The sequence below is a fragment of the Notamacropus eugenii genome, chromosome 4, assembly GCF_028372415.1.
Source record: "Notamacropus eugenii isolate mMacEug1 chromosome 4, mMacEug1.pri_v2, whole genome shotgun sequence".
In the NCBI taxonomy this organism is placed as follows: domain Eukaryota; kingdom Metazoa; phylum Chordata; class Mammalia; order Diprotodontia; family Macropodidae; genus Notamacropus; species Notamacropus eugenii.
In genome coordinates this window covers 394,347,761-394,359,979 of record NC_092875.1, presented here as the reverse complement: position 1 = coordinate 394,359,979, position 12,219 = coordinate 394,347,761, and the positions used below count along the sequence as shown (strand labels likewise).

The 12,219-nt window shown below is 35.1% G+C and overlaps 1 protein-coding gene across 5 annotated transcripts in view; it reads right to left on the bottom strand.

The window, feature by feature from the left end:
- Positions 1–1,361: 1,361 nt before the first annotated feature.
- The window catches only part of RELCH (RAB11 binding and LisH domain, coiled-coil and HEAT repeat containing), a 139,392-nt gene continuing 128,534 nt past the window's right edge, over positions 1,362–12,219 (bottom strand). For 4 of the 5 annotated variants that reach the window (XR_011966315.1, XM_072605508.1, XM_072605507.1 and 1 more), the window contains 3 exons: positions 11,856–11,944; positions 6,102–6,172; positions 1,362–3,078 (listed from right to left, as the gene is read on the bottom strand). Coding sequence is in view for 3 of the 5 variants with exons in the window: in XM_072605508.1 (XP_072461609.1) it covers positions 2,958–3,078; positions 6,102–6,172; positions 11,856–11,944 (281 nt within the window). In the remaining 2 variants the exon portion in view is untranslated. The remainder of the gene's footprint in view (positions 3,079–6,101; positions 6,173–11,855; positions 11,945–12,219) is intronic. The other variant, XR_011966314.1, reaches the window with a different exon arrangement.

Genomic DNA, 12,219 nt, shown 5'->3' with positions numbered 1-12,219 from the left:
TGCACTTGAGGACCTACAGGGCCACATGTGGCCTCAAGGCTGCAGGTTCCCCACCCCTAATCCAATGAAATTACAGATCCTTTAAATATCTACAGTTTTGTGTATAGTAAATATTCTTCTGTTCTAAGATTTTTAAGTCTTTTGCTATTTAAATATTATAAAAACATAGAATTTTTTTTTTGAAACAATTCAGTTACATTTTTAATACCTACTAGGCTTTTAGATTTGAGTTTTTTAAACCTCTGGCTTACTTTGCAACACTCTTATTTTGTTTATCACGAAGGCAGCTAGTGGCATAGTGGACTGAGTGCCAAGACTGGAGTCAGGGAAAATTAAGTTCAAATACAGCCTCTGACACTTTACTAGCTGTGTGACCTTGGGTAAATCACTTAAATCCCTCTGCCTGTCTCAACTGTAAAAGGGAGATAATAATAGCACCAACCTCTCAGGATCGCTGTGAGGACTGAGTAGTTGTCAAGTGCTTAGCACAATGCCTATTACATAGCAGGGGTTACACAACTGTTAGCAGTTAAGATTATTTCTGTTTCCACCATGGAATGTGGTAGTAGAAAGTCTGCTGGGTCTGAAATCAGAGGAACTGGGTTTGTATCTGGGTTCTGTCACTTACTAGCTTTGTGACCTACCGGGCCCTCGTAGGCAAGACACTTAAAAATCTTTGGGCCTCAGTTTCTTCACCTATGTAATGAGGGGGTTGGTTTAAATTGCCTCTAAGGTCCCTTCTATTTCTAAATTTACGATCGTATTAGCCACAGATTTATTTCAGAATAAAAGCAGCAGTCTTATTGCTAATTCCAGTAGATTTTAGTTAATCTATTTCCCTCCAGCTACTTATTCATAAATACGCAATCTGTTTTATTATTTTTTAAAATAAAAATGGCAAACAACTACATGTGGAATTAAAACTCATATAAAAGTATCTGTATTGACATATTTCACTGACTCATGCCACACTGCTTGAAGATCATAAGAGAGAGTTGATTGTACCATGAAAGGTACTGCATTTTGTTATCAATTTTTCTGACTGTCTTCTGAACTAAAATGAAACTTGATCAGTTAAATAAAAATATTTTAGCCATGAAGCAGAACGATAATTCATCACATGCATTCATTTTGGCACAAATATATACCTGTTTTCTTAGTTTCATATTTTTCTTTGATATCTCGGAAATTTCTTAGTGTCACTCTTACAATGACACATTCCCCTTTCAAGAAGAAAGCAAGGAGGTAGATTACGTAAATAAAGCTTCCAAACTGAGGCAAAGTTTTGGTACTCTTTTGTCCTTCACATCTGTTTGGAGATAACAGTAGAAATTCTAAGTAGAAAAAAATTACAAAGCAAGTATGCAAAACCTTTTATTTATAATAGATCAACATATTTGACATGAAAGGTAGCCACTTTCAATTTCTCAGGAATGCCTAGAACCCAACAGTTCCCAGGTAGACTAATTATTCAACAATTATTTCACTGGATATGAGAAATGGTTTCATAAAGAATTTGCCTATAGTGAATTCTTCACATGGTTGAGAACGATGTGTACCAAGTCGTCTTTCACAAGAAATGAGTGTTTTCCAACTATGTTCCAAATGCATAAAAACATTTTATACCAAATAAGGATTAGTGATGTGCATTAACTATGTTCAATCTGGAATTTCTCTTAGCTACTAAAATATCACATATCTTTCAAAAAATCCTTCCAACCCCTCCCCTCAAACCCAATCAAACTCTACCTTCCACTCACTGTGTTATCTACCCCCAACCTCAAGTTACAAGAGCACAGATTGTAAAGTTTCAGTGGAATTGCACACTGACTTAAGACTACATGCAAAGGGCAATTAAAAAAAGTACAGACTGAATTCAAAGGGCAATGAAGGAAATGTCCAACAACAGTAGTAATTTGGCCAAGTCAGTTTTTACAAAAAAGAAAACCTCCCCCCAAAGTCCAGACTTTTCAGTATTCTTTTTCCAGTGGAGGCAGGAAAGGTGTGCTATAAGGAATTAAAAGATATTTTTCAAAAAAAATTAAGAGGATAATACCTTGAAGAAAACATTTTACAAGAACATTAGATTTCAGTATTTTTTGAAATATTCTGACTTGGGATATAATAGACAATTATTATTTCATCTCAACCTCAAATGAATCTACTTCATGCATTTAAATTTATTACACATCAGTTGCAAACTCACCTTGGCTACTGGGCAATGTAAAAGTACAACAATGAAATCCTCCATTCCTCTATGCTTATCTCCTCAGAAAGCTGATTATGTGTAGTGTTGGAAGAGTCTGGAATAGCACTTAAAGAGTATACATAAAAAGCTCTGAAATGCTGAAAGTTTCTTCATTATCTATGTACTGTAGGATTTGGAACTCAGGTTCACCACAGCATTCTAAAGAAATGCTGAATGAATGGAGTACAGGACACTTCCTACAGTAGACACAAACTTAATTCCAAAAAGGCACAGAGTAATGCTGGTGGCTCTTTCTAGTCAGTTTAGAAACAATAAAAAGTCTGCATTATTCTTTCATAATTTAAATACATAAGTAATTCCCACTTTTATTACTTCATAACAATGACTTCAAATTTACATTATTTTAAGTACCATTGTAATAGCTCAGTGTATAATACAGATATTTGCCGATATCCCTTCAGAAAATAAAAAAAATACTTTTCACTATATAAAAAAATTATGCTAAAAGACAAGAACACAGAACAGCAACTTGATACAGTCAATTTGCTATCAACCACAGTTATAACCCCAAAATTAACAGATACACAGCAATAATCAAGAGCAGTGCAAATATCTTTGGAGGTTAGAATAAAATCATACTGCAAGAACATAAATAGAAGAAATAAAAAGGCAAGTACTTCAAGTACAAGGAACCAGTCTGCTTGAGGTCCATCTTAGTGTTTGTTAACTGGGAATTTCCTTTCTTTTTTTATTTCTTCCTCTGAAACACGTTGGCCAACATGGCACCAGATGTTGTCAACTGTCCCATTTTGTTCAAAAACTTGGTCTTTGTGTCTTCACTTACTAAACTTGCAGCAATTGACATGGAACTAGAAAGAAGTTGTAATATTTCATAAAAAACAACTGAAAAAAGCAATACATTTTGACATTTTTCGACAACATATCTTAAGAAAGTATATTCTGAAATTAGTACTACTTTACAAAGATCTCTCTAACTCCCATCAAGATTTACGAGCTATACTACTGTTGAAGTTGCTTGGTTTGTTAAGCTAACTTTTTATACATATACTTCCCTAACTCCTCAGGCCCTTGGTGAACCTCCTGAAGGCAGGGATGCTCATTTAAAATTCTCTGAATATCTACCACGGAGCCTTGTACATAATGTGTTCAATAAGTACTCACTGAATGACTAATGATATGCTGCATTTCTCTCAAATGTATTTTTACAGCAAAGTTATAAAAACAAAAGTTTAGAAACAATTACTTTTAAAGGCTAATATATGACTGCTATGTTTTACATATCTGTGTCTATATTCTGTATTTACAGAGCATTTTTTTTGTAATATAATAGTAAACATACTACTACTACTATGACTATTGTAACACTACAAGCAACATAATCCTGGGAAGGATGATAAAAGTAGAGTTAAAAATCCAGACCTACTCTCGTGTCTGCAGAGCAAAATAACATTACTTACTTGATGGACAGATTGTTTTAAAGGCCAATATTTAGCTTTATAGATGCAAATTTTACAATTGCTATTTTGAAAAACTAAAAAGCAATTCAGATCTACATTTTCTACTGAAAACAATCAGATAGTAAAAACAAAATATTTCTACAATTACATGATTATATACTGAATAACTGAGTAACATATACCCACTGTATATGTCTATGTACTTCAGACTCTGGCCATAAAATCACCTTCAAGCCCTTGTTGTCCCTAAAGATTTTGGAACATAAGGAATGCTTTTTGCAGAGAGCTTTTTTTCTTCAAATGAACTAGATCATTATAATTCTCTGAAACAATAAGCACCCAGTAGTAGCTAATCTACAGTCTGCTTGTAGAGAGATCTAACATTTATCATAGTAATCAAATCAGTAACTTGGTCAACAAGCAATCTCTCCGGGTCTTGCTTTTGTAAATCCAAACTGACTAAGTGATGGCAATTCACAAAATAAAGGGTCATTTGGCATTGCAGTCCTTAAAAGGAAAACTTCCAAGACAAGGTAATAGCAGTACAGATGAGTGATCATTTCCCTCTGCTGTCCTGACACAAAAACATTTTTATATCTAAGAGTTTTTCCATCCTTTCTTCTTAACAACAGCTAAATAAAAAATTATCCTACTAAATGGCTCTTTCTAATGAAATTTTTTTAACTATGTGACGCACATCATTAAAACTTAAATATTACTGTTTTGTTAAAATTTCTAAGACAGATTATCATTAAGCAGACAAGGCAGCTCCTCTCACACATTAAAGATGATATAATGCCTTCTTTTAAAACAGAGGTAACGATTTTTGCCAAAATAACTATTTTACACTGTTATATCCTTTTGAAAAGCCAGCTTTATATATATTAAATATCCAAAATAAATACCTGAGTTACACAAAAAATTTTAAAATCCATTTCCAAATGTGCCCATTTTAATTAGGTGTTTATTTAGTGAAGTTGGCAATTTCTTCCTTTCTATAATTCTCAGATGCATAAAAAATTGCTATTTCTAAACATTTGTCTAATACTGGTACTCATTGTTTTGGTAAATATTAATTTTCTGAACCTAGAATGCTTCAAGCAACTTTTTAAATAATTCCCAACTCTTTCCCCCCAAAGAAGAATTTTCTAATGCTGTATATGAAAAAACAGAACTGTAAAAAAAGGGAAGGTTACATAAAGGAAGCAATCTTGGGAAGTTACAAAAGCATTTCTCTTTTTTCAATATTGCATTTAAAATACATTCTAAATGAAATTTAACTAAGAAGGATGTGAATGTGAAAAGTTATTTATTTTTGTATGTAGAATGAACAGGAAGGATGTCTTTTGCATCTTTCCCCTCAACTACTGCAAATTCATCATTTTTCATGGAGGTTTTTTTCCCTTGACCTGATTCTAAAATGCTTTACAATTTAATTAACAAACCAAAGATGGCAAATAATCTTTGCAAACTTTTGTTAAAAAAAAAATGTATAAAAAAATAAACCTAAACTTATTAGTGAAGTAATCAAAGCATCGTCTGATATTAGCAGTCTGATGATCTTTGGACTAGAACTAATTTAAAAATTTTTGCTGAATGGAAAAAAAAATCCTTACATAATCTAATGATTTAATTATCTATGAATAAAAATTCTAACTATGGAAAAGGGATTTTACTTTTGTAGAAGGTTTTAATCAGAGTTGTTACATCAATATCAGTTCAGTTAGAATACAAAGTATTTTCCATGTTTAGTTTGTTTTACAATATATATACACACACGTGTGTGTGTGTGTGTGTGTGTGTGTGTGTGTGTGTGTGTGTGTGTGTGTATCCCTCTCCCCCCCAATATGAGTTGGTGTTCATTCATTTTACTCATGTCTGACTCCTCTGATTGCATTTGGGGTTTTCTTGGCAAAGAAACTGAAACAGTTTGCCATTTCCTTCTCCAGCTCATTTTACAGATGAGTTAACTGAGGCAAACAGGGTTAAATGATTTGCCCAGGGTAATACAACTATTAAGTGCCTGAGGTTGAATTTGAATTCAGGTCCTCTTGATTCCAGGCCAGACACTCTATTCACTGCACTGATACATGCCAGATTATAAAGACGATGTTCCTTTGCAGCTCTTCTTTACTTAACTCTTTCATACTTAAGTTGATAATTTTACTTCTCAGAGAATCTTAAAGCTAATGATAGGTTAGAAATGTGAATAAAACACTCACAGCATCAAGTCACAATCCTTTCTGCATTGTAGTGGCCTCATACAGATAACTCACAAAATTAAACATTTTCTAGACTAAACTCTTGTTGATCTGATTACAATTATCAATTATCTGATTACAAAATAAAACAAAATTCAAGACACTGCTAACGTCCTACACTAAATACTGTACAATAATCCCAGTCTTACTTACCCAGGAGGCTCTTGGACGGTTTTGTTCTCTACCTTTTGTTCACATTCCTTTATCATGGAACTTAGAATAACCTGATGAAAAAGATCTGCTGTTAATAGAATGCCACGTTCATGGCTGTATACTTCCTCCCCTTTTTTTCCAAGTCTATGACTTTCAGTACTGTAGGAAACTGCCTGCACCAAGGCAGATGTATAACTCATAGTCTAAGATAATGGTCTGGTGGACTGAGAAGTTGTCCAGAGTCACAGAGCCAAAGGCAGGAATTGAATCTCGATTTTTGTGGCTTTTAGGCCGGGGAGGGGAACCTAAAGCCTCAAGGCCACATGTATGGCCCTTTGCCTGAATCCAAAATTCACAGAACAAATCCCTGTAATAAAAGGATTTGTTCTGTAAAACTTGGACTCCGTCAAAAGATCGCACCCAAGGACCTAAAAGGCCATAGGTTCTCCACCTCTCTCTTAAGCCAACTCTCGATCGCTGTCTCTTTATGAATATCCAAGAGGTCCTAAAGTCATGTCTAGATGACATGCTGTTGGGTATATCGTACAGATGATTCCCATGTGGGTATGAGCTGGACTAGAGAGCTTCTAACTCTGAGAGTTTAGGATTATCTAGTACTTTTCTCCATGTTCAAAATGCTAATATTTACCAAAATAATGAGTACCAGTATTGGACAAATGCTTAGAAATAACAGTTTTTTAGATATTCCCCTCCCTAACGTATCTTGCTTCTACACCATGGCTAACTTTCAAATATAAACATTAGTATTTTATTTATTCTCTATATTTTTATTACGTATTTATGTATATTTATTATTTTATGTTTGTAATTCCAAATTCCAAATACAAAAATCAGTATTAGATTTCTAGATGGGACTTCTATACATACACACTCACACCCACACCCCCTTTGAATAAGCAGAGATTTAGGTCAGTGTTAGCTCCACACCACTTCCCTCTGTCTTGTCTAAATCAAGGAAGAACAGCCGTTTTATCTCATGGTGCTCAGCCTAGAACATATGGGAAATTGTGAGCCTCCAAATACAACTGGAGGATGGCTACGTCAGCTATGGCAGGAGGACCAGGCTGAGAAGGGCAGTGCTTGGAGGATTTGTGTGGTCCCAGTTCTGGGGAATTCTTTTTAAAGCTGTGGGATATCTGCAGGACCCTGGCCCATTTTAATTACTGGAGGAAAACAATACAAGTATAACCTTTCCTCACCTTTTTGAAGGCCAGTCAGGGTGTAGCTGCACTACAGCTTTGGGACTGAACACTTAAGAACTTCAAAAGAGCGGTGGATGACCCTGATGAGGGGAGTTATCAGTTAGCAGGGGTTCAAGTTTAAGAGTCCATAATGACCTGTAATGGACATGGCTCTGGAAGTCTCTTAAATAGAAAATGAAACAAGTGAAGAAAACTGAAACCCCAGAAGCTACTTTGCAGATGTTCTAATTAAATTCAAGGTGTCTCTAGAGAACTGTAAGTAGAAGTGACAATGACTAACTGAGATAAAGCTTTTCTACTGAAGTATAAAGGAAAGGAACTGTTTCACATGTTGTAAGCTAGAAGAAAAGTTTTAATATAAAAGACCCACACATATCCAGGATTCCATGCTGAAAAATAAGTTTATCTTATTAAAAAGAAAAGGAATTAGATATCAAAAAAACTAAATGTTATAGAAGCAAAATTCTTAGGTCACTAAAGAACACATTTAGTTTTATTTCTGGTGACCAACAAGATGATGCAATAACTTTCTTTCAACCCCTCAAGTTTTCTTCTTCCAAAGAAAGGAATTATGCACCACATGTAATAAGACCTAATCCTCACAAAAGAAGACAAAATAGTCTCAGTAAAGTACTAATCTTATGGATGAACACCAGAGAACTTTAAACTTACAGCATATACTCGACAACGCCCTCTCCCCATCACTGCCATCAGACGGGTGCAGTGGGCCAAAGTTTCACAAGATATCAGACTTGAGCATGAGCTGGCCCTTGGGTAAGGTCACACCCTCAGGGAATCTGCTCAAACACCTAACAAGAAGCAGTCTCCTTTGCTTGGTCAAAGGAAGGTAAGGGAGCAATGGCAAGAGAAATGAGGTGAGTTGAGAACAGTACTGCTTAGTTTTGGGCTTTAGGGAAAGGTGACTAGAAATTGAGCTGATCCTAGTCACTGGGAGGCTACTCAAAGCAGGACACCAAGGTAGAGTACTTTATATGTCCCAAAGTGAGGGGGATGAGGTGACCCTGATGCTGCTCTACTCTACAGCATGAATAAAGAGGGAGAAGCCAGAGAATTAGCGATGTGGATACAAGAAAAAAGCCTGAACGAGCAAAGATAACAAAAAGAAAAATAATCAAAACCAGAGGAGAGAAATATACAAACCAATGGAGAAAATACTCAAAATCAGAAGGAAAAATGATCAAAACCAGAAAAAGGAAACTAAAGCATGAATAGAAAATATTAAAGCATGAAAAAAAATGAACCATTAGTGCCTTAAAGAGAATCCTAAAGACCCCCTGAGATCTTGTAACAATGTGGTAAGTTAGATGACTCACCTATACGTCCATTTAAGTACAACTCACCTGCTCCTCACCCCTCTCCCCCTAATTATATTCTTCTTTTAATTTTAAATAGTACTATTTTGCAACCTTCCAATCTACTTAGTATATAATAATGTATATTGCAATAATCTAACTTTGGGTCATAATTCTAACCCTCCACATTCCAAAAAAACGTTAACACTACAGGATCTGAGCTGTATTGTAGCTAATATTTGTATTTCCCCTAACACTAAGTATGTGGTTCTGAACAAAGCAAGGGCTTAAAATGTATGTTAAATGAATGAAAAATCAATACATATTGTGTGTTATACTTACCTTCATTTAATTTCTTATCAGTCTAGAGTCTACAATCATAAAAATTGTGCCTGTCTCTCCTGTTAAATACCACCCTAAGTCAATTAGGAAAATATGCTTACTAGGGGATCCAGTTTCATATCCTTGACTTGGTACCTGTGTTACCTTGGGCAAATCCATTCAACTGCATTGTGTTGGTGTCTTTGTCTGTAAAATGATGGAGTTACAGATAATGCAACAAGATTAAATAATGAATTTATTTTTAGACATACTGAGTTTGAAAAGCTAGATATTTCTATCTAAGTGAAAATATGTGACAAAAGGTTGGAAAGGGGGACTGCAGAGTCCAGGAGACATTAGCAGTAGAACCTGTAGATTCATATGGAGGATACATTTGTAACTTTTTTCGCATCATGGAATCCTCTAGCAGTCTTAAGACAATTACAGATCTCAGAATAATTTTTCAATGCATTAAAAAAAAAGTTCACAGATCCCACGTAGGGACTATTTTAATGTAGGGAGACAATATGGCAGAAGTCAGAACCTTGAGAAACTCCCCTATCATAAGGTAAGGAGAAAAGGTCAAAGAAGAAACGCAAAGTAGCGCATTATCACCAACTCCAAGAGGGGGAGATGGTTTTAAGAATGAAGGGGGTGGCAACAGAATGAAATGCTACAAGCAGAATAAAGAATGAAGACTGGGAAAAAGCCTTTGGATTTCATGAATATATTGTTGGTGCTGTTTTAGAAAGTACTTTAGGTTAAGAGGAAGAAAAAAAGTTTCAAATGGTCAAGGAGCAAATGTTGATGAAGAGAAACAGTGCTTGTCACATCTTACACACTAATAAACATTGAATTAAACTAAAATAAAAGAGCAGAAAGTAGAGGATATTATTCCTCAAAGAACTTATTACGGTGCCTTGGATATAGTTAGGTACTACGTGCATACATTTTTAATTGAAAGGAAGACGAGAAAGACAGCAACTGCTTAAGGAAGTAGTCATGTTTTAGAAGACTATTTTAGGACTCTGGAAAGATACAATCAAATTGGAACAGGAGTCTAATGGCCTGAAACTTTGTCATAAATTAGGAAATAATTTGCCAAAAGTAACTAACATTATGAAGCAGCTACTGTGGGGAATAGAATAGACATTGATGAAAGATGAAAAAACTTAACTGCTAAATAGCAGTGAAGAGACAGTTTGGGTTAGACAGTGTTATTTTCAGAGCACCTTGTGAGAGTAATGTTTGACAAGCCAGCAGTGGGAGTAGATATAGCAGAAACAGTTTAACCCAATCAATCAATCAACATTTATTATGAGTTTTCTATGTGCCAGGCACTGTGCTAAGAGCTTGAGATAAAAACAAAAACCAAAAATAGTCCCTGCCCTCAAGGATCTTACATTCTGATAGGGAGACAATATAAAGAAAGTAGTACATATAAAAAAATAATCATTAGGTGTGTTGTAATAGGGATTGTTCTTCTGATATGGGCTGAAGTAGACAGCCACTGGAGTTTCTTCTCACTTTAAAATTGTATTATGTGAAAATAAAAATTGGCAGGTTTTACCTCCTCTCAGCTGTCTGATTTATCCTATACACCTAGGTAGTGATTCTAGGCCACCTTTAGTCTTTCTAAAAAATACCTTCTGGTTTTCATTTTCAGCTTCAGATCAACTTTAATTTCAGCCCTAATGCCACAGTTCTTTTGGTACCATGCCAGGCTTCCTATGTTGCCAGTTTACTTCCATCATCTTTATATATATTTATTAAAGTAGATGAGTTGACGAGACCTTTATGTTTCTACACTGGTCCTTTTAGAAAGTTCCCCTTTAGAAAGTTCATCAACATTTTAGTTTTGGAATTTCATTCTTAAGATCCTACCATCTTTTCTAAGTTAATAGTCTTTAAAGAATTTTAGTCCATGGGAACCCACATAGCTCTCCTTTGAAATCTGCTTTCTTCTCTATCACTACAAATTCTAGGGGAGAGTCTTCACTCCCCTGTCTTCCAAGGTGCCAATCATTTCCACACCTGAAACTAGCTCCTCAGTTTTGATGACAATCAGATCCAGAAAGGACTTTCCCTTGACTGCTTCTTCCACGTTTTTAAAGAGGAAACTGACATTAAAGCAAGTAAAGAAATTATCAGCTCCTCTTAATACCAAGGGAGTGTTCAAGCAGATGTCCTCTCTTATCATGCATCCTTCTCAGTAAAATGAAGGAGATGGACTAGATGATGACCTCTAAGGTCCCTGCCAGCTCCAAATCTAGGATCCAGTGTTCACTTAACTGAAGTTCCGTTTTACTAGACCATTATGCTTTTGTGTCAGGGTTAAAGATGAGGGAGGCATCCAGGTGAGGCAAGTTGGGCAGTTTGGGATTACAGAGTGTTCCAAAGGGAATAGCCCAGGTGAAATGGCTGATCATGGAGATCTTAGGCTGGGCAGGGAACAAAGGAATCCAAAAGATACAGACAGACTGGAAAAATAGGAAGGGGCTGAAAGGCCAGAGGTGTTACAATAAAAATAAAAAGTAAAATAAAAGATTGTGGTTTGAGAAGTGAAGCTCAGAGTTTGAGATTTCAGAAACAGGATAGATCTAGGTGATGATGATGTCCAAAGATTGGTTCCATCTGTCCATCCCTTTCAACTTTAAATGACTGCAGATTATACAATTGGATTTTTAAAAAAAATCTAAGTTTATAAAAGTGACCTTGAAATATCTGAAAAGACTTTTAACTTCATAAAACAATCTATAGTACTAATAGTGAATAATAATCTTTTAAAAATAGTGAAAATAATCAAGATTCTAGACAAAGAAGTAGAGATGTCTGCTTGAGAAAAAAGATGTAAACCCAATCATACACATGCATTAACAATGCCCACAGATGCTTACCTCATGCTCTGGTGAGAGGTGTTCCATGTCATTCCTTAAACACCTGAGTCCTGGTAAAAAGTGATTAACCATTAAATCTTCTGAAATAACTATAGAGAGAAGATGGTTAAGGAATTAAAGCAAAATGATATGATTTCCCCAAATGCAAAAAGACTGTAAAAAGGATACCTTTAAATTTATTTCCGTTGTGTTCTAAACATTTTCTTTTACTCTGGGTTTATCTTTGCTTATTTTCAATTACCTCACTTTTTGGATAATTCAAGAGAACAAAGTCATTTGTTAAATAAAAACACAATTTGCCTATATTTAAATACACTAAACTGGGTAAATTGTACTAAATGGCTCCCTTTACACAAGTCTGAAA